This window comes from Pelophylax lessonae (assembly GCF_965119305.1).
Source record: "Pelophylax lessonae genome assembly, chromosome: 4".
NCBI lineage: Eukaryota > Metazoa > Chordata > Amphibia > Anura > Ranidae > Pelophylax > Pelophylax lessonae.
Window position 1 is genome coordinate 182,722,004 of NC_138771.1, and position 24,305 is coordinate 182,746,308.

The 24,305-nt window shown below is 37.0% G+C and overlaps 1 protein-coding gene across 1 annotated transcript in view; it reads left to right on the forward strand.

Moving 5' to 3' along the window:
• SEMA3A (semaphorin 3A) overlaps positions 1 to 21,003 on the forward strand; it is a 336,455-nt gene extending 315,452 nt beyond the window's left edge. Inside the window, exons 16-17 of the mRNA XM_082256599.1 lie at positions 15,104 to 15,246; positions 19,814 to 21,003. Of these exons, the coding sequence (XP_082112725.1) occupies positions 15,104 to 15,246; positions 19,814 to 20,269 (599 nt within the window). The 3' untranslated portion in view covers positions 20,270 to 21,003. The remainder of the gene's footprint in view (positions 1 to 15,103; positions 15,247 to 19,813) is intronic.
• The last annotated feature ends 3,302 nt before the right edge of the window (positions 21,004 to 24,305 follow it).

The following is a 24,305-nucleotide window of genomic DNA, read 5'->3' on the forward strand; positions in this document are numbered from 1 at the left end:
TTGCAGCTTAAGCACTTTGTGAAAACACTAAACAGCCTATTTGATCCAAGGAGGATTTAAACCCCGTTGACAATCTATGCAATCCGCAAACTAGAGTGAAACATTGTATAGCTCAGATATACAAAATACGTACGGGGCTGGCCGGGCCAAAAATACCACCCTTCATTGAAATATGGGAAGAGGAATTGGGAATTCGCTTGAAAGAGCAACAATTGAGTTAAGTACTGAGAGTTGCACATGGTTTCGCGGCAGATATAAATACAATTGAAATTAATTATAATGTTTGGCAAGATGGTATATAACACCCGTAAAAGCACAAAAATACCAACCAGAGAAATCGCCAATGTGCTGGAGGGGTTGTAACATGAGGGGCACAATGACCCACACATGGTGGGAATGTTCGAAAATGACAGAATACTGGCAGAAGGTACAAAAGTATAAAGGGAGATCCCAGGTTTGGATATTTTGGATGACCCATGGGAGTGACCCATAGTACTAATCAAGAAAAAAAAAACAATATAAAAGTACAATATTACCACATTTAGTCATTGCAGCAAAGGGGGCAATACCCAAAAAATGGTTTGATCCGGTAAGCCCCTCAATAAGAGATTGGAGTAAAAGAATTGAATATATAAATAAAATGGAGTACTTAACCTCCCTGGCGGTATTCCCGAGTGTGGCTCTGGGTGGAATTTCAGTGCCATTAGCGGTAACCCCGAGTCATACTCGGGGTACCGCCAGGGAGCATCGCTGGATCCTGGTAGAGGTTACTTACCTTGTCCCCGGGATCCCGCCATGTGTCCCTGCTGCATACGGCGGCCGGATCTACATATATATATATATATATATATATATATATATATATATATATATATATATACATATATATATATATATATTGTGGGGTTGATTAGCTCAGTGGTAGGCGTGGATGACCCCTTGGGGGGGGTTCGTTACACAGGGAGACAGCCGAGAAGTGGTTGCAAACAACACTTTGGTTTATTCATGCAATTTTCTTCAAACAAGTGCATGCAGCAAAAACATCCAAAATAAAAATAAAACACAAAATAAATCCTTGCCACTGTGGGCGGCTACCTTCTCACATACAGGAACCTACCTACGGAGTCTGTCTCCAATCTACTGTTGGGCAAACTTTGCTGATCCTACAGCAGACACTCAATAGTCCATATTTTTTCTTCACACAACAAATGTCCATTGATCATGTCCCTTTTCCTCTTCACATTGAACAGGTCCCTTTGCTTTTCTCTTCACATAGAACACAGTGCATTTATTTCTTTCCACATAGAAATAGTCCAAGACCTCACCTTGAGTAGTCTTCACACTTGTTACCCTCCTCAGCTTCACATCGCTTCAGGAGGTCTTCCCCACGCTCACACAGCTTTCAGGGGGCACACATCTGACTGTCCTCCTCTCCCCATGCCCACACAGCGGCAGGAGGCAGCAATCAATAGGACTTCCTTTGGACAAATTATAGAGGCCTTCATTTCCTCATTCTGAACAGCTGAATGGTTTGCAACTTCCTGCTGGCTATCTCTGCAGCCAACACCCTATAGTAATTGGTGAATTTTCTAAACCAGGTGGAAATGTCTCCTGTCTGTGACTACATCCACAGATTTACTTGACTTCCTGTAACAATAAATATATATATAAATATATATATATATAATTTAACTAATTTATAGTTATTTATTAGATTATAATTTATGATTTTGTGTTTCAAACTTTATCATACCCGGGATGTTATAAAGAAGAACGCACAGTAAAAAAAAATCATATGCAAATAGTTGGTTTGGGCTGCTCGTCCTTAAGAATTACATGCAAAATAATTGTACCACTTTCAGCACCTAAAATCGGAAACAATCATATTGCCAGGGAGGTTAAGCAGTAAAGAAAAGGACCATATAGAGAGTTTCTCAAACAACTGGGAAAAATGGATAGAATTAAAAAAAACTAGGAAGTATACAAAGATTTTGACAGAATAGTTAAGGGGAGTAGGATAAGAGGTGGAGAGTCTCGTAAAAGGATGCATGCATGGGGGGGGAGGGGGCTAAAGGGGATATCGGTAGAATGTCTATTTGCAATACGTAATTTTGTATGTAAAATTTTATATTGAAAATGAAATAAAGCTTATATATATATATATATATATATATATATATATATAAAAAGATTGGGGATCAGAGGGGGTTCACCTGTCACCGGTTTCTATACCAGGGGTCCCTCCAGGATTGCATAGGTGTGTATAATTTTCTGATGACTTCACCTGTGAGGTTGGAAGATCTACCACATCCATAGAATAGCAGATGAACCTTCATAAAGTATTCTATGGATGACTACTGAATATGCTTTTGCTGTCCTATAACCTAGACAGCAACTGGTTCTGGTGAGTTGGCCCTTCTTACATTTGGTGGAGGCAATACACGGATGGTGATTGCTGAACTTGCAGAGTAACAACACTGGAACCATTTTTATTTGCACTTAAGGACTTTAATTTCAGGTATTGTGATCACTTTCATTAGAAATTATATTTTCATGCACATCTGTATATTTGTTGAAGAGTATCACTATTATTCTTATAGTATTGCTTTTTCTTTACCCTTTCTCTGCCACCAACGTATGCAATACGATAGCAGAAGTGGAGGTTATGCACACCCCCAGCTGCTACAACAGTCAGGAATGTAAATCTGACAAGCCGACTGTCAGGTGTAAGATGGAAGTGATCAGGCTGCTGTACAGCATCCCAATCACTTTTACACACCTGGACAACAGCACCTTCACACAAAAACAATAATTGTACTGCACATCTTACATATAACCCGGCATGCCAGAGTCAGAGCAAATATTCTAGGCCCCTAATTTATGAATAACTCTAAACTGATGACTTGTATGGGCTTTTAAAACATTACCTATGGAAAATGTAGAGTACCAAAGTTTGTCACCATTTCGCATGTGCACGCAATTTTAATACTTGACATGTTGGGGATCTATTTACTTGGTGCATCCTTATCTTTTATATTTTACCAGAAATTTGGTACATATTGTGATTGTATGCCCTAAAATTTTTATGGAATATTTAGCACTTGATAAACCATTGCACTAATAATGTGAGGCATAAAACGTTGAAACTACCACTGTTTTTTTTTTTTCTACAAGGTTTCTTCTTACAGAAAAGATATACTGTTTTTGGTGTTTTAAGTAATCTTCAGACCCAAAATTATTTTTTAGACGTGTGTAAAAATTCAAAAAGGGCCATTTGAAACTTTCACAATTAATTTGTGTGTTTCTAGTTTTGTTTTTCTGTTGTCAGTGGATTCTAAGAGCAATCAGTGTCAGTTAATATATTGTGTTCGCTAGACTGCAGCATTGTGGAAATATACATCTGCTTAAATGGGTTTATAATGTAAAGTAGAAAACACAACATATGGTTTACTCTAAACGGTAACTTCAAACTGTAAAAAGATAATTCACACATGTTATATCAAAATAAATAATTTCCATTATCGTTTGAATGCTTATCTAGGACAAAATATTAATTAGAATTCTGCTTTTCTAACACATTTTTGCATGATAGAACTTAAGTAAAAGTAGGTGTATGTTGGGGAGTTTAGAGAAATGAAGGAACTTTGACCTTGCTTTAACCACTTGCTGACCAGCCGCCATAGTTTTACGGTGGCAGGTTGGCTCTTTTGCGTGAAACAATGTACCTGTACTTTGTTTTGTGCAATAGGCAGTGGGGGTGCTCGCCTGTCGCCGGAGGCCTTTTAATTAGGTGATTGGCCAGAGGGGGAGTCGATCAGCGAGTCCGATGTACGCAATGTCCACCAGCCCCCCACAATCACACATAGAGACAGAACGGCGGTCTGCCTATGTAAGCTAGGCAGACCAATGTTTTATCACAGATGAAAACAGGGATCCTGTTTTCCTGCTATTCAAGAACACAGGTCTCTGTGTTCATTTTAGTGAGTCCACCCCCCACATAGTTAGAAAGCATCCGATAGGGACACACTTAACCCTTTGAGCACCCCTGGTGTTAACCCCTTCCCTGCCAGTGTCATTACTACAGTATCAGTGCATATATTTACCACTGATTACTGTAGTAATGTCACTGGTCCCCTCAAAAGTGTCAGTTAGTTGTCCGATCTGTCCGCTGAAATGTCGCAGTCCTGCTAAAAATTGCTGATCGCCGCCAATACTAGTTAAAAATAAATAAATAATTAAAAATAACATATATCTATCCCCTAGTTTGTAGACACTTATATACAATGCACACTTATTGGGATTTTTTTTACTAAAAATATGTGGCAGAATACATATTGGCCTAAAATGATGATTTGATTTTTTTATTTTTTTTTAATTGGCTGTGTTTTTTTTAGCAGAAAGTAAAACATATTGGGTTTTTTCAGAATTGTTGCTCTTTTTTTGTTTACAGCGTAAAAAATAAAAACCGCAGAGGTGATCAAAGTCCACCAAAAGAAAGCTCTATTTGTGGGGAAAAACAAAAACAACAATTTTTTTTTGGGTACAGCGGTAAAACCTTCTGGTCTAGAAGTGGTTAAAGGAAATGTATACTTAGAATGTAAACATGTAACAGCAGGATTTTTTGGTATTTCATTTTTTTTTTTATGAGTTCTTTTATCTAAGGTAAAACTCAATTCTCAAGAGTTTTCTTGAGGTTTGTAATAAAGCATGAGAAATATGAAAAGTTATCTTTGTTGGATTGTCTTACCTTGTGTGCAGTGCCTAGCTTTGTCTGAAATCCGCAGGAAACAAGCAGGCTGCTTGCAATGCACCAGGTATGTTTTTACTGGGTTATTCCTTTATATTCCTTTATTTAAATAAATATTTTTTGATTGTAAAAATCAACAATTTATTTTATAAAATATATAAATTTGTGAGACTCTTTCAAAGAACTGAGCATGTTGCCAAATGGTTTAGGTTAATCATAATCAAATGTGCTCATTTAAAAGACTGCAGCAAGATGTGTGACTAATGCCACCTTGTGGAACTATATGAGTAATTCTATTTTTTTTTTTATTATTATTTTTTTTTAAACGTGTACTGTAGGTATGCTATATTCCAATAAATGCAAGTCTGTTGCTTCTTCTTTTAGCGTCTCTAAACCCCTTTTAGACACTATGCTGAGGTTTAGAAGAGGCAGTTTAACTACATAATAAAAAGATGACAGTTTCAGGAGCTGATCATTACTATGTGAGATGTATGCTGACATTATGAGATTCTGTTTCTAGAGTGTGTATACCACAGCCAGATTTCTCACAAATTCATAGAGACCTTTTCCTGTTTTAAAGCTTTGTCTCTAGAAATGGTTATCATTCTTTTTAGGTTGTAGGTCAGGAGTGGAGGCACTTGCTCACTGACACCCTCTTTTTTTGCCACCCAGGCTGCATGCCTGGATAAAGGTCTATTATTGATTTTGAAGGGCACACCATGTTGTTATTCTTTGTTGTAGCTTTTTTGGGGGGTCCCCCTCCATACCAGACCCTTATCCTTGATAACAGTCTAGTATGGAATTTTTATTGTGGACCCTATGTTATTTTTATGTGTTGTCTCCCTCTCAAATCTATATAAACCTATCTAGGATAAAGGTTTATTGAGGATTTAGGGGGGACTCTACACTGTTTGTTTTCCTCCTGTGAGCCATGTGTCCTGTTATATTTGAATAGGGGTGGCCAAGGTCAGTGCTACAGACATTCTAACTCTCATTCTAAACTAGAAATCATTTTAGTTTGTTTTGGGTTTTAAGATTTTACAGTAGTGGAGCAACGTCGGAAGTCAACAGTACAACCATTGTAATGAAAGTATATTACTTGTTTGAATGTTGTAACTGTTGCTGCTTAAGCAAGCCATAGATGATGCAATTTTCTTTCCTGCAACTGAATGTGTTGATGGGGGAATCCCTTCCTCAGCACAATTGTGTTATGCAGGTGGAAAGCCTTCACTGTCCGCAGAACACAATGATTACTGCTGGCGGCTATAGCAAAAATATGAAAAATATCTGACAGGCTGGTTGTACTGAAGTTGATCAATGGATCAACTTCAGTACACCTAGCCTGCCCACAGATGGATCGAATCTCAGATGGTGCCTGCTGAACAGGGTGGGAATTGATCCATTTATGGCCAGCTCTATACATGTTACAATCTGACTGTGCAATATTCATTAGATCTAGGAACAAAAATTCAAAGCCAGAGGCCTGCCAATTTGGATACAAATTGTGTGGATATTTTTTGCCCCACACTAAATAGTGTTTGTCTAGATTGTACTAGATTGAATGAATCTATACTGTACAGTCATTGCCTATGGCCAACTTTATACAAACAACATTTTTGCTTGTTCCCTGTCTGCCATGCTGATCCAGTGGCTTCATTACTTTAACTGACCGGGAACAAGTATACAGATTAGTAGTTCTGACTTAAAGCGGAGTTCCACCCTGAAATTTTTTTTCACTGTCCGCTTGCTTTAATTTATCTGAAAAAGAATTGGATAATTATTTTTTTTTTGTTTCCCTTACCACCTTCTGAATGAATATATACTTACCTTCCTTCCTCTTCCTTCCTCTGTGGCCGTGGCCCACTCCGTCACTTCCTCCTTGCATTGACTCCTGGGAGATAGCGTCATCGATCCCAGGAGTCAATGCGCCTGCACCGGCCCTGCTCGTCACTTCCGGTGGAGGCGCGTCATTCCCTGCTGAACAGCTTCTGGGCATGCCCAGAAGCTGTGCAGGGATGACGCGCCTGCCCCGGAAGTGATGAGCAGGGCATTCTGGGACTCCAACATCACCGAAGAGGACGCTCCGGCTTCAGCTGCCCACACCTGAAATGGCAGCGCTGGACAAGACATTTTCATGGTAAGTATTTCTTCTAAAAGGTAAGTGAAACAGGGGACAGTTTAGAGGCTATTGTTGCTTGAATGCACTAGCCCTGACTGTCCCTTTTGTCTAAAAAAAAAAATTTCTAGGGTGGAACTCCACTTTAACTTTGATTTTTCTGATGTTATTGCTTGTTTTAGACCTGCATTTCAGAAAGTACTGATGACAGAGTCAATCAGGCAACTAGCATTTTTAGAAGAAAGTCTGCAATTGCAACCTCTACATTTCTCTCAGCAAAGGCTTCCTTTAACATTTTTTGCTAAGCCTACCTGCTAGTTTGTGTAACTAAGAACTATGTCTAAAATTCCCTTGATGCCTTCACACTTCTTTAAGACTAATGGGGAATTTCCTGGTTTAAGCGTTCCAGCACTAACAAGACTTCAGACATAGCCCCTCAGGAACTAGCTGGCTTGTTGCACCTTTACGCATTCACGCTTATTTCTATAAATGCTACTTCATGTGTTCTTATGTTACACTAGGAATGCAAGTCGTATCAGGTAACTGCGGTAATAACCACAGTACTTGGTTATATATTGCATCATATTTCTCTCATCTGTTACATTTAACCTGGTCATTTTCCCATGCTTACTTATTAGTACCATATTTGAATATACTGTTACATTGATAATTGTGAGATATCTGAGTGTCCAAACTAGGGCCAGGCAGCCACAGATCTCTAGCTCTTGTAGAACTACATGTCACATCACGCCTTGCCAGCCAACATCACAGATTGATGAGAAATGCTGGCTTTGTAATTCAAATTCGAGCCTTAATGTTTTTTGACTTACAAGCAGACTCTGACAAACATAAAATGTAATTATGTGTTCATTAAAAAATAAAAATGCTACTGACAGGTGTGAGGTGCATGTACATATCTGCAGCAACTTTCAATTCTCCTATTCTACTTTTCTGGACCTTTCTCATCTTCCACAATTCCTTCTATAATGCAGTTTGCCTTTTTTTTCTTGCTCGCCATATGTTCTCTCATGGGCAATAGGAATAAATTGAAATTTTGGGAAAGTGCTGATTCTTTAAATGATCAATGGGGCCTGGCATTTGAGCAGAATGGAGACATTGAATGCTACTGAAGGTATATGAAGCCTTTTCTGGTGTTTAAGTGATGGAGTCATTTTATGCACTTGCTTTAGAACAGACTTCTGTAATCTTCAGCAGCAGCACTCAAACTGGAAGAGGAAGGATCAGAATTTTTAGCCAGTAAAGCCCCGTACACAAGTACCGATCGTCGGCCGAACGATCGGCCGTCTTTTGTCCAGGGCTGTCGTGTCTGTTGAAAACTGCAAAAGACTGCACACGAATTTTGTCGGCCAACAACAGCCGACTGCAGAAGTGATGTCATTTGATGGTTAACTTTCCTGGTCTTTTTTCTTTTCTGAGCATGCCCAGTCTTGCAAATCTGCTGTCTGTCGGCCGAAATCTGTACTGACTGGCGAACAATCGGCCGTTCTGGTGTTGGCCAACAAAAATTTTAATGCTTGCACGACAGATTCTGTTTGGACCGAAAATGCGCTGTCGGAAGCATCATACTAACAAGCCTACAATCGGCCAATCGGTCGTCGGCCGAATATTTACGGCCGACAATCGGTACGTGTGTACGGGGCATTAGGCTCTGCTGTTCTGCAAATGGCTTGACAGGGGAAGAGAACACAGTAAGTGGAGTGATGGCTCATTGTGCCAGCTGACAGACTGGGAGTGTGTTATCTAAGCTATGCCGTTGCAGTAAAGGCTGGGGATATATCGATGCTGTCTGTTAGGGGTTCTTGTATAACAAAAATGATCAGAAAACTCATCATAAATATAACACCATTTAACGATTAGGTTCAGATCACGGCAAATCCCTAAGATTTGCAAAGTTTATTAGTCTCAAACTTTGGGCCAAAAACTTTGCAGCAAGAAATAAGCAAAAGTCCATAGTGCAGTGCATAGCCTTTACCGTGATCAGCTGTGTCACAAGACCCACTAACTTAAAGGAATGAGTAATTAAGCTATTTTTCTTTATAAAAAGGTTGGCTCACATTTAGTGTTTTTAGGAGGAGCTGTCAGAAAAAGCTGACAATTCTGTGAAGGGTGAGATCCTGCCATTTTTATTGTTTTTGATTTGTTTTGTTTTCTGGCATTGTTACATAACCTCAAATGACAGTGCCAAGTTTTCTATATTTCCTGTTTATATACAATGTGTATATATATATTTATATATACACACACACACACACTATATTGTCAAAAGTATTGGGACACCTGCCTTTACACGCACATGAACTTTAATGGCATCCCAGTCTTAGTCTCGTCTTGGTCCTTTCCTGTTCCAACATGGCTAATATGGATTAGAGAGGTAAGAACACCTTTGGGAAGAATTAGAGTGGAGACTGCGAGCCAAGCCTTCTCGTCCAAGACCAGTGCCTGACCTCACGAATGCACTTTTGGAAGAATGATCAAACATTCCCATAGACACACTCCTAAGCCTTGTGGACAGCCTTCCCAAAAGAGCCGAAGCTGTTATAGCTGTAAAGGGTGGGCCAACTCAATATTGTACCCTATGGACTAAGACTGGGTTGCCATTCAAGTTAATGTGCGTGTAAAGGCAGGTGTCCCAATACTTTTGACAATATAGTACACATATATATTTTTTTGGGTGGGAGGAAGGCGTTCAGGGATATTATTAAAAAATATCAAGATTCAGTAGTCAATTTCCTAATTTTGGGGATGTTTTGTGTTAGTGGACACAAACTGAATCACGGCAAATTTGCTAATTCCTATTTGTAAACATTAGGCAATATTCACGAGCCAAGTTCAGGCAAATTTTCTGACCCCCAAAACCATTGTCGTTTATCTGTTCGACTGAATTTCAGCTTCAGCCATGTGATTACCATTTCCATTTTAATCTTTTTTTTTTTTAATGGATATGATTTAGAAAACATATGAAACCATTAAAAACCATATGATACATGCTTGCAGTATTTCTTTTTTTTTTATATGAAGATCAGATGGTTGTATCCAGTATAAAAATGTTGAAAGCTAGCAAAAACAAAAGGCTATTTCACAAAAGTTTATTTTGTTAAAGAGTCTGATATTTAAACAGTTTTCTTGGAATAAGAATTTCAGTCATATACAATCACTGATCAAAGCGTTATGATCTTTGGGTATTGTTTGAAATTCTGTACATTCAGCTTTCAGAGAAAGATAAATAACGCACACTTCACAAAATTCAATTTTTGCTGTAGCTTGCATTATTTCATTATATGTCCTTCAAAACTGTTTCAGCTGGATGATTTATATTTCCTCAAGCTTTCAGGGATGTAACGTAGTTTTCAAAAATGGTAGATATTCATTACGTTTCATTATCACTTATACCTACATAAATGCATGTACTTGCAGCATATACATAACCTGCCATGTACTGTACATGCAGTAAAGTTTTTTGGAATATTAGACCTAGAGTTTATTTTTAACTGGTACAAATCATTGAAATTATCCCTTGTGTCACATACCATCACATTATGAAATACTTACCTTAGAACAAAGCCCCTGCAGTGGCGCCCAGTCACCACTGAGGGAGCTGACATGTTGCCTGGCGTTTCTTCAAGGTTCGCGGGCTTCGGCGATGTGAGTGGCTGGAGCCGTGATGACGTCACTCCGAGCCATTAGCGCGGGAGACCTCGATTATGGCAAGGAGCTCTGAAGTTCCAACATGATAGGTCAGTAGCCGCATGCAGAGTGAATATCTCCTAAACCGTGCAGGTTTAGGAGATATTCATTTTACCTACAGGTAAGCCTTATTATAGACTTATCTGTGGGTAAAAATCACCAAACGGGGTATACAACCGCTTTAAGTAAAATGTATATCTAGCAATTAGGCAGTTATGTTTCTACAAAGTGCCTAACTCTTATTAACCCTATCTCCACTGACCAGAGGAACCAGAGAAACAAGAGAGAAATATGAAGGCTACATGTACTACTCAAAATGCTAACTGCTTTCAAGTCATGCAGATCCAATGGTTAAAAAAAAGAATAGGTTATTAACCTTGAACAAGTTCACAATTTAGGATCTCCTTCACATGGGTGTTTACCTACATAAGCCAGATTCCAGTAGTAAGAATCAGTGGCTTCCTGCAGTTGGAATGACAGGAGCATGGCAAGTGGTGATAGCCAATCAACTTGTATAAAATAATGTTACAGTAGGTTGACAGTTCACATGTAACCACACACAAAGCAGTTACCTACAATTAGGGATGAATGTCTGAGCCTGGATGCAGTCAGAAGCATCCGGGGTTTGACATCCATCCCTAACTTCAAGTAACCCCACGGCATGTGGCTATGTTGTCAGCTTGTCATTACTTTTCATAGGCTGAAGGGCAATTACGGTACTATTAACATGTAACCACACACAAAGCAGTTACCTGCAGTTAGGGATGAATGTCTGAGCCTGGATGAAGTCAGAAGCATCTGGGGTTTGACATCCTTCCCTAACCGCAGGTAATCCCACAGCATGTGGCTATGCTGTCAGCTTGTCATTACTTTTCATAGGCTGCATCTGTCATTTCAGCTTCAATAATCCACTGATTCTTGCCGATGGAATCTGGTGTATGAGGGTAAATGCTGGTGTGATGGAGGCCTAATAGTTTTGACTTCACTCTTGTCAATTTATGCATGTTTTTTCCAGGTCAGGGACTCAAATTATTAAAGCCAGGGACAGTTAGTAAGTAGCATTTTTCAGGAAGAGGCCAAAAATGGCGGCTTGCTTATTTTTTTTCTAGGACAGGTTTCTTTTCAATACTAGGCTGTCTTCAGGGTTTTTTTTATTTTTTTTTTTTTGCTTGCCTTTCTCCAAAGCACACTGACTGGCTTAAGGTGAACCTGTTACTTTGCACATGCAGGGAAAAAAATAGGTTCACTGAACACAGTAGTAAAGTCTACCAATTTGTTTTGCCCCCCTGCAGTGTTATGCCATAATGTGCTTGTATGCACTGCATACTAGCACATCATTGTAGACTTGCCTGTAAAACAGAGCCTTCTAGTGTTGTGCTGTCACCACTGCTGGCATTCCCATCTTCCTTCAGGGTTTGTGATCTCTAGCCATTTGAATGGTCGGGCTACAATTATATCATTCCCATGTATGTGCACAAGAGTCATCTGTGTGGCGTAAATGCAGAGCGTCATTGCACAGTGACATCATCACATCATCACAGCTGATGTGAATATCAGCACAGGTTTAGGAGATATTCAATGTACCTACAGGTAAGACTTACTAGAAGTTTACTTGTAGGTACAAGTACTACATAAGAGTTTACCACTGATAATTACTGAATTTACCTACCTACTCCTCACACCCCTGCTGCCCTGTTCACTCATTGGATCAAAGCTATACTGGCCTGGAACTTAAACAGCAATAAGGATTCTCTCTCTGCCCCCACATGACAGTATTGGTGCCTAGCAATGGGTTTCTTTTGTACCTAAGGGCTCTTTCACACGGCCGCTCCGCTTGTCCGCAAATCATCCTATTTTTTTGCGGATGATTTGCGGACATAATGTAAGTCAATGGCATTGCGTTACTCTTCCCATGTCTGTCCAAAACTGAAAGAAACATTTTGGCTGAAGTTAGACGTCTATCAATACAGCAGGGACATGCTTCTTCAGACCTTCCAGTTAGTGAATAAGCACAGCATAGGCTCATTTTTTTGAATATGTAGAAGCAGAAAATATACCCTGACATGGGTTTTAACTCTTCCTACTTTTTTTCAAAACTAAAATGAAAGGTTTTGGCTATACTTGTGTGTAGAATATAGGAAAAAAACATCTTCCCGACCAACCCGACCCAAAGAAGATTTTTTGAACATTTTTCTAATTTCTGGTAATTTTCTATATTAGTGATAAAAGTTAACATTTTAAGGCAGTTTCCTCTAATGTTGTAAACATATGTTGGTTTTCTAATGTAAGTATTTTTGAGATCAAGAAAATGTCTCTATATTTAGCTAGATGAAGACAATATTCTTAACAAGGAATTGTTTACTTTCATTTATCATTCTTACCAGAACCACTTTATTGTGAAAAAAGAACAATGTAAACTCTACTTGTGTGGCACAGAAGCAGAGCACCTTCACTTGTAGAGTGCTTGTGCAATTTCCACTCTCTTTTTAATTACCTCTAGCAGGTTACTGAAGAAATGTGACCTTGTCACTTCATGTTCTGGTGGTCCCTTCTTTATTAGGCATTGTAAATTGTTTTGTTATGCTAGAGTGTTTTTATCAGCTAAGGTGTGATGTTCATGCTTTATGTCAGTCATCTGGTGTAAATGCTAATTTTCTCAACTCTGTGGAGTGTTTAGAAGATTTGGAAGTATAAACACCATTTTCAGTAAAGTAGGCCAAGGGGATAATAGCCTGTAATTGCAAACTGATTTTTTTTACAACATGATTAATACTCAGGAAATTCTGCTCCAGTGAAAGGAAATAATTAGCAGTACAATTTAAACAACGGAGTTTGTTCTCCCAATTCATGAAATACAAATATATTATGGAAATAATTGATTGAAGATTGCTTCCTCAATAACATTGCCACTGATTGTAAATCTCCCCCCATAAATCTGCACACAACAATTGCCTGCTGCAGTATATTACAAAAAAAAAAAAAAAAAAAACATGTTTGTACCAAGCAAACATTAATTCAGTTTAAATAAAAAAATCTTAGGGCATGATGACAGACATTGTAAACGATACCTCCCGATTTTATTGTAAAAAGGAAGCTGAACACCAATGTGAACGCTTTATGAAGGCTCTGCATTAACTGACTCTCCAATTTATAGATCTATGCTTTTCCCATGTGAAAAATTACAAAGTCTACAAAGTGTATAATTTGATGAAGTCATGGCCATTATTTAAGTCCATTGTGCTAATATACCATGCATTTGTTTGTTTTTTTCCATCCTTAAACTTAGAAACAGCTTTGGGATGATGTATGTAGATCACTATATGTATTGCAGTTTGGACAAAAAGATACCTTGAATCACACCGGGCATGTGAAACCACTAATGAAATCCACTAAACTACTAGTGAAATCACTTAATATAACTGATCTTCAATGTAATGTTAAATTAAATTAAATGTTAAAATAACACATTTGTGAGAATTTCTGCAGAAGTGTTAGCAAGAACCTTCTGATTTTTTATTTGTTTCCCATTGTACAAATAATGGCCAAAAAAAGTGTGTTCAACTGTTTTATTGTGTGTTTGTGTAGAGTGTATATTTATAAATATATATATAATGTATAGTATATTAAGTAATACATTAAAAATACATATACAGCATAGTTAGCAATAATACACGTACAAGGGACATCCATTTGCTTACTAGAAATGCAAGCTGTGCTAGTTTAGTAAATAACGATTGGGGGTTCTTGCACCTACTGTATTACTGTATATCTGAGTTAGTGCCGGTTCACATTATTGCGGCTGCGGCGATCGCATGTAATTCGGAGCGCACTGCTCCTTCATTACATGCGATCGGATGTGCGGATGCGAATTCAGCCATACACTTTGTATGGCTGAATTCGCACTGTATCCACACCAAACACGCACATGACCCTTTTTTTCAGCCACATCAGGATCGGATCGCACAGTGGTTCACACTTGTGCGATCCGATCCTGTGCGAACTGTCAGATCGCACTGCGATATGCGATCAAACTTGGGGTGTCGTTAAAATGTAATTGACACCCCCTGCGTATCCCATATGGCAGTGTGAACTGCCAGATGTGCGGTAGCGATGCGGGAACAGGCTGCAAATTCGCAGCCTTCCTACATCGCACAAGTGTGAACCGAAACTTAAAGCCTATCAATCTGCTCAGAATGATTGAGAAAAGTGTGGCAGATGTATCAAACGAATTAAAAAATATACACAAATTTGAGATGTTTCCAATAACAAAGTAGGACTTCATGTTTTTTTTTTTTTAATACATTGACAGTTGGAACCTAATTGGTTATTATTTGCTGCAATACCAATTTTGATGTTTCAATGAATTAGCTTAACAGTGTCTAATTGTTCATATCTCTGCTGTGATTCAAATAATATTCCCTAATAACAGCCACTAGAGCCAGTATCTACAAAGCTGTATGCAAAATATGAATATCACATTAAAAATCTCCTTTTGTGAAAACATTTTTCTGACATTGAATGTTTCCTGCTTGCAGATGATCCACACAGACAGAACCTGGAAGAGAAGATAATCTATGGTGTAGAGAACAGTAGCACATTCCTGGAATGTAGCCCTAAATCACAGAGAGCCATGGTTTTCTGGCAGTTCCAGAAACAGCATGAAGACAAAAAGGAGGAGGTAATGAGACTCTCAATGCTGTCAAGCAGCCTAAAATAATGTTTGGTTTATACATGCAATTTTTACAACAGGTTCATTTGTATGGGATCTTTGTATTAAAATATGTACCCATGTTTATAGCAGCAGTATGTAATATGCAGATGTCTTTATTTTGTAGCATCAAAATGTGTTTTCTTTTATATTATTTGATAATAATTCTTCTAGTGCTGCCTTTTAAATACCTTGCCATGGTTCATAAGCCATTTATTCATTTGTAAGCAATCAGACCCATGAAGTATCTGTTAACGACAAAGACATATTCAGCCTTCATTACAAGTTTGGCAGGCTTCCCACTGGTAATGAAGCACAACACCACAAAAGGAGAGGAAATTAACCAAAATTTCCAGTCTGGCTTTCCAGTGGTCTCTTGAGGTCAGGACTGAGATGTTTAACATAGGCAGCAGCAGCAGCTGATTGGACTCAGTGCTCACCCCTCTTTTTATGGGCGCATCATGCATAAATTCCAAATTACATAGTTCATGTAGCAGACTTGCTGTATTTGTGGTCAGCTTGGATAAAAACACCCAACATAAAATGGAGCTAAGATTCATGCATATTATTTTCTATTATTTCATACCTCAAAGGGGTAGGAATAGCATAATAGGGATGAAAAAGGAAAGAAGCCTTAAAGTGACTGTCTGAGTTTAAAAAAAAAAAATCAAAGGGAGCCACTCTGTAAAAATGGAGGCCCCTGCTTGTCTTTTTGGCATAATTCTTTGCTTTGTTGAAGAGTTCCATGAACCACTGCTATCAGGCATTTTCAAGTGTCTTGCACACTGTGCTCCCTCCACTAGCTGCTTCTTTACCATTGAGTCCAGTAATGACAGGGTCACTTTAAAGTAGAACCCAAGGTGAACAATTTAAGGATGCAAGCCCATGGCTGACTGTGATTATATAGCATAAAATATAGTTGTATTTACCTGTCGTCGAGCCACATGTATTGTGTAAAGCTGCCCGGTAGACTTGAATGGCTGCATGCAAGCATATGCAGATACTTGTGTAAGCTTGCACATGCATACAGACATAAAAACCCAAAATGCAGACAGTTTGTGTTTAAGGTCTTCTATCGTATAAGCATTTGAGCCATTTATTTCTTTGGGCCACTGTATGCAGCACCTGTGATTCCTGGGCTTGGAAATGTGCCAGAACATTACTCTGTGTGGCCATGTACATACACACTTACACAGAGTTCCTATATTTTTATTGCTTTACCTAACACTCCTAACGTGGGAACAAGGACAAAGAACCTAAATAGAAATATTCAAATCTGCGTAAACTCCATCAAACTGACTTGCACAGGCCTGAATATTTTTTTACACATAAAAATACTGAGGCATGGCAAATAGCAGCTCAGGCACTCAGTGTTTCATGGTGGGTGAAAGGGGAGAGAGTCACATGCTCTTCATACTCAGAACCTTCTCTTTGCTCCTGGTGGCTGAACACAATGCAAAGGGAGCAAAGGGTGTGCCATTATGTGTGGAAGGTTTATACTGCTCCCTGATGAATTGTTAGCTAGATTTACCCTCAATTTCTTTCCTGGTGACAATGTTGTCACCTTGATCAGTGGTGAGCGGATGTCTCCAGAGGAGTCACATCATTAAAGCTGATCAGGATTCTAGCTTTTCCCTACTCTACTAATAAGAATTTATTGCTCTCTGTGTCTGACTGTCCCTCATTATCTGCCTTACTGACCTGTTGTCACTGTCATGAAAACATGGCAATAGCCTAGTTATTATAGTGTAGGTATCCATGCTGGTAATGTGCCCTAGCAGTCAGAAGAAGTCAATTAAAAACAGCATGTTAGTTTTAAATTGGACAGACATATGTAAAGCAGGTAGGTTCAAAACACATCTAGATTTGTAAAAAATGCTCTGCATTAGAATTAAAAGAACCAAAGCTGTTTAATTGCTCATTGTACAGTGCATTGATAAGTGCAAAATGTACTTTGTTTTAGGTCGTTTCTCAAAAGGTTGTGGTATGGTTTAGCTTGAAAATGTGCACTATATGTTAACATATTATTGTTAAAGCTAACTTCTAGGCAAAAAAATATAATGCATTCCTTAGAAAAAAAAAATCATCAAATGTATTTTGGAATAGGACTTGAACAAGTACTTGGTGTTGCCTTGAAATTAGCCACCACTGGGGTAGGAAGGGTCAGCAGTGTCAATGAGTCAGCCCCTATTGCCAGCACAGTGTGGCAGGAGTGGGGGGATTAAATAACAAGTCTGACCGAGCAGTATTTCAAATCATTCCAGGTAACATCAGTCACATATTTGTATGTGGTACACGGTTTGCCTTACTTCACATCATAATATCATTACTATCCCCATCCCTCTGTTTTTAGTATGATTACAAAAAAGAAAAAGTAACATTCCTATTTATAATATTTTTGTAACTCTACAGGAATTCAATTTTATTGTCCCTAATTATACAATGTCATTGTCTTAAATTACTGACAGTGGAATTTGACTAATTGCTTTTTAAGCCTCAGATCATTAAAAAATAAATAAATAAACATGCCGGACCACTCCCCTTGGTACAAACATACAACACAGACAAAAAGTATTTTTCTAAATCAGTTTACACATGACGTATGTGACAATGTTAGAAAAAGATACCATGCTCACTCAATCTGTAAAGTGTTTAATAAACATTACAAGACAGATAAATGACTGGGTTTGCTTAGCGGGATGTTTACAGAAATTTGGAAAGAAAAAGATATGCTGTTATAATTTTACTTTCTTATATTGCAACATTATTTTTGGATTTTTCTTTTATTTAAAAAAATATTCATTTTTAATAAGTCTGTGACTATTATTCATGTGACATTGTTAGAAAAAGAAACCATAATAACCGCTCTATCAGTAAAGTGTTAATTAAACAGTACATGACAGATAAATGACTGGGTTTGCTTAGCTAGATGTTTACAGCAATTTAGAAAAAAAAAAAAAAAGATATGCTGTTGACATTTTACTTTCTTACATTGCAACATTATTTTTGAAATTTATTTTTATTTAAAAAAATATATTTTTAATAAGTGTGTGACTATTATGAATAGTTAATGTTTATTGCACCTTTTTTAATACAACTAGCTAGAGGTTTACGTTATTTTTAATTCAAAACAATGCTCTAAAATGGAAAAAATCTAAAAATTTGGAATTAGAGTTGACCCAAAGTTTGCAGAGCATTGGCATGAATGTCCCTAGATCTAAAGTTGTATTTTGCTAGAAGGTTGCATTGTATTTGGGATTATAAAAATGATATCTTCATAAGAGGTTTTAAAAAAAATTGAATGCAATTTTTTAGATCTTTCTTTTATGAGCTCTATATATCAAATATGATATAGAAACATATGAAACATATTTTTTTTTTCTCAAAGGAAAAACCTATTTAGTGTTTACTACTCAGTTCATGTGCACTTTAACCTCCCTGGCGGTATTCCCGAGTGTGGCTCGGGGGGGAATTTCAGTGCCATTAGCGGTAACCCCGATCCACACTTGGGGTACCGCCAGGGAGAAGTCAGGTTAGTTACCTTGTCCCCAGGATCCAGCGATGTATTCCGGCAGTGTACGGCGGCCCGATCTTCCGTCTGATGCTCTGTGCCCTGGCTTCCATTCCCTGCGAGCATTGCATCACAGGGGGTTGAACTGGCAGCAAATTCAAAAACTAAAACACACAAACACACTGATATATTGTAATCCTACTGGATTACATTACTAAATAAAATAAATTGACCTTAGTTTGCCCCCCAGTTCCCTTGCCTGCAGTTTTACTGTACTATATATATATATATATATATATATATATATATATACACACACACGTATATGTATGTGTATATATATATATATATATATATATATATATATATATATATATATTTATATATATATATCTGTATGTATATATACATACATACATATATATATATATATATATATATATATATATATATATATATATATATATATATATATATATATACATATACGTATATATATATATATATATATATATCTGTGTAAGAATTAAGAATTACATGCAAAATAATGGTACTGCTTTCAGCACCTAAAATCTGAAATAATCATACCGCCAGGGGGGTTAAAGGTTAGGTGTTCCCACCCTTCTTTTTGTGTACCTGAACCTCCTGTGGCATGTTGCATAATATCAATAAAAATTCCAATAGAGACAGCTAGGCCTCCTTATAATGGCCAAAGCATGCAGACCCAGAGTTCTTATTAATAGAATCCCTAAGAAATATAACAAACTATCAGGTGTTTCGATGCTCTGTCACCTTCCAAAAACCAAAATGTTTTAAGTGTAAAATCCTCCAAAGCTACATGAGCTTTGAACACTAGTCAATACCAGACAGAGCTTTTATGAGACAAATGTAGAAATTGCTAATACAAATATATAAACTTCCATGTCATCAATAATGTAACAATTTGCCTTTCCTGTTTCTGTAAGCAGTAGCACAATATAAATTGTGGATAACAGGATAATTGTAGTCTTCTTTTTTTTTCTATAGATAAGGATGGATGATCGTATAATTAAAACTGACCATGGCCTACTCCTTCGCACTCTGAAAAAGAGGGATTCAGGAGTATATTACTGTAATGCTGTAGAACATGGATTTATGCAAACTCTCCTTAAAGTAACTTTGGAAATTATTGACACAGAACATTTAGATGAGCTTCTGCACAAAGATGAGGATGGAGAAAACCATAAGCACAAAGAACCATCAAACAGCATGTCTCCAACACAGAAGATATGGTATAGAGACTTCATGCAACTAATTAGTCACCCAAATCTTAACACAATGGATGAATTCTGTGAACAAGTATGGAAACGAGACCGCAAACAGCGTCGGCAAAAAAATGTCAACGCCCAAGTAAGTTCCAATAAATGGAAGCACCTACAAGAAAATAAGAAAGGCAGGAACAGGAGGACCCATGAATTTGAAAGGGCGCCAAGGAGTGTCTGATCTGAATTACCTCTTCAAATCTCATCTGAGTAGGATTTGTATAGACATTAAACTGGAAAAATGCAATATTCATGAATATTTTCATGGCATTATTTGGATGTTTACAGGGTGGAAAGTTCTACAAATTTTCCACTGTTTAAAATACATTAGTAACTTTCCAAATAGACTTAGACTACATAGTCAAAAATGTAAGGTTATAAAGACAAAGTGTCTCAGCTTGGTTTTCCCATTTCTGAAACAATTCTCATCAGGTTGTTGATATTTGTACTTCCTTCCTTTCCCAAGAAGAAACTGTTTACCATCCTGCCATTGAAATGAGAATTGCCTAGCATCAGTCATCAACACCGTCCCACAACTAAGAATGAGGTTGAAATCCTTGCTACTATTGCATATAACTGAAGAGCCTATTTGATGCATATATTTTTTTCCAACATAAGAAGTCGGAATGGTGCCTGGGAATACACAAAACAAAATGAACAGCTGCAAGAAGATTAAGTCGACTAAACAGCAAACAAGTTGGGCTTACTGATCTACTACTGATAACTCCAACCAGCTTTGACCTGAAGTTGCAATGTACTTTAATTTAAATTACAAATATGCAGTGAATTTAAGATGCTTTTCTTTTTTTTTTTTTTGCCCTTAATAGTTGTAGCACAGACTTTTCTTTTTCTGGCACGTATTATTTCACAAAATTTATATTTTTTATTTTATTTTTCGTTTAATGTTTTAGTTTTAAAAAATGACACATTGGATTAGTGAGGAATAATTATAGAAATGGGAATAGTATTTAACAAATGTTAAACTAAAAATTAAAAAAAAAAAAAAAAAAGTTGTAGGCAATGTCCTACTTTATGACTAATCAGAAAACAAATATTCTGAATAAAAAAATGTTTTGGATCCACTAACTAATGACTAAAAATTAAGAGTAAAAATCAGTAATTACAGAATTTTCTGTGTTTTGGTGAATTAAGGTGTTATGCAAGCTGCATTCATGTTGGTTTATAACTATGCCACATACATGTTCCAAAATAATTTATATATTCAGGGTTTAGAAAAAATGTAGAGCAGACAACACAGGTTTCAGATGCATAAAAACTGGAGAAACGAGAACCTGTATATTAACCTTAACGACCGGATTCCAGCTCCAATATTTTACTTTCAATTAGAAAATGAATATAAACCTTTAGCCAATATTTACAGCAAGCCTTCTTGCGCTGTTCTGTTTCTCCAGTTTTACTACATTTGGCCTATGTGTCTGGTATGATTGCTCTGTGAACTGTATCTGTACATAGATGTCAATATTTTCAACCATTTTTTGCAGATTATTATAAACATACCTTAATATTTGTGAAGTCATGTACAAATGGAGGTGTTTCAAATAACATCCCTTTGTTCCAACTCTGTTTAATAAAATTTACACCCAGTGGTTACTTGGAGCAGAATAAGTGTCTGTTGGCAAAGAAATTGTACAAATTGCCCACTACAGAGTTTTGTTTACTAATAAAAATAACTAACTTTTCATGAAATCTGACATTGACAGCAGTATGATGCCAAAGAGGTTGGTGCACTATTGGTTTGCAATAAACAACATGCTAAGGATGCATCTAGTTAGAAAAAATAACATTCTTAAAACTGTAGTAATCAAAGGCATAAAATGCAGATTTATCATTCTCTGATCTGACTATATTAGACTTGCTTTGGGCTATAGCAATTATAATTTGTTTCAGTGCTTACTTTCAAAATGTATGTGTTAATATAATATATATTTATTACTTAAAGAAGAACTATGGAGACCCAGAAAAATATACAGTAGAAATATGTGAACTGTTCAACTTTCAGAAAGATTTGCATTCTGTTCATCCAGTCTTGTGAGTCTTACACCATTCCTACACCAAACAGCAAGTCAGAAAACATCCCTATTTTGTGGTTTAGTTTTGCAGCTTCATATGTTACCCCTCTGCTCATGCCTGTTGATTATTGATGCACTTAGTAATTGGAATAAAGGTTAGGTTGGACCAAATACTGTCCAAATACCAAAAGTTTAGGGCATTTGGCACAGATGAACAAGAGAGCTTTATGGCTGTAAATGGTTGCTAAGAAAGTAGCAGATGTTTGCAGTTGTTGCATTTCTCCCAACCATTCACATAGGATGGTCCATTTACTTACACGGCTGGGAATCAGTAGTCACATAAGTGAATGGGGGGGCAGTTACATCATTGCCAAATATGGCTACATGACCATACTTCATTAGTGATATCACCACTATCCCGACTGTCAATGGTTGTTAAGGTAACAGTAACTGTTTGCAAAATTGCTGGCAACATCCATCCCATTCATATACAATGGCAGGGAATTCCAGCCATGCAAGCAAATAGGCGGGGTTTAAGCCTTACATTATTGGCTAAATATGGCCATGGGGTCACCATATTTGGGCAATGATGTCACCACAATCCCTGCCCCTTACATTATATAGACAATGACAGCTTGGGGGAGCTACTGTCCGTATAGTGTTACCATTGAGGATTGGTCGTGTGTGACTGGTCATCTCTTTTTTTCATTAAGTCAGCAGTGATGGACATCCCTAGAGATCTGCTATGAATTTTAGGGGATATTTGGGATTTGTGTGCTATTTGTCCTTAAAAAAAGAGACAAGAAGGACGTTTGCCAGGAATCTAAAATTCCTTTTTGTTTTGTAAATGTCAGTGCTAAAAAAATCTCTTCTCCCAGCCACATGGAATTAAAAAAAAAAAAAATACTTGCCTTGGTACATGTTCTACAGGGTAGTGCCCACCCCAATGCTAATTTTTGGAATTCCCTTGCCCATCAACCCAAAAAATTGGCATTTTTAATTTGCCAGATTGACCTTCAATTGATTTCATTGGGTTTCAGTTTCAGCATCTGACTTTCTTTGGCTCATCACTACTGAACATTAAATGAGCATCATCACACTGCTCTAATGAGCAGGTAAGTGACATGAGAAACTGTGAAACTGAGCAATGAAATAGAGGGATTTTTTTCTGGGTATGCAGTGTGATAGTATGTGAAATGTGTGCAGCCCAAGATAGATTGAATAGAATTATACATTTCTTGTTAATTACAGCAGTTCAGATGTGTGCATTTCAACTGTATTTTAGCAGACTGCCTGTAGTTACACTGTAATTATTGCTCTAGAATAAAGTTAATGATAAAAACAGAGTCTGCATTTAAAAAAAACATGCAGCAAAACAAATAATTCAGATCAGTCTATAAAAAAAAACGTTGCATTAAATAATAACATAAATCTGAACTTCATGTTATGAGCTGTTAGTGTATATACTGTGCACTACATTTAGACAATAGTCAATGCTGTCATTGCTACAGTTTATTCACCATTAAACTGTAACATTTACAATTCACAGAGGGATTATATACTGGACATACTGTATATTACATTGGCAAATTTAATAACCTTGATTTTTATTTTCCTCCAAAGAAATACAGAGTAAAATGTTTTATATACATTTATAATCCATATTTATTAAATATAATTTACACGGGCTACACTGAGCATTATTAACATTTTTTTGTCAGTATTTTTTTACAGTATTTAATTTTTCTATGTAATGGTAATTTTATTGTTACTGTAATTCAGTAAATCCTAAGGTGAGACTGTTCTTACAGCACTCTGCATTTTATAAATTGCATGTTGTACTGTGAGAGTATTAGTGGACTCAAACTGGGCAGAAAAGCAGATCCACACTGCTTAGTTTGACTCTGAAAGTTCTGTAAGTGTGCATTATAATTTGAAAGTTGTGTTGGTATAGCTTATATGCTTGGGTCACTAGGGATTTAATATAAAATACATTATATTTTTCATGGGTTATATGTTCAAAAAAAAGAATGTAGTCCTTTAGGGAACCAATGCAATAGTTTACAAGCACAGGTTTGACTTTAGAAAATATCTCCAAGCACACTATTTTTTACATGTACAGTATATGCCTACAATACATTTTTTTTCACTCGTTCGTATACATTATAAAAAAGAAGTAGAACTTAA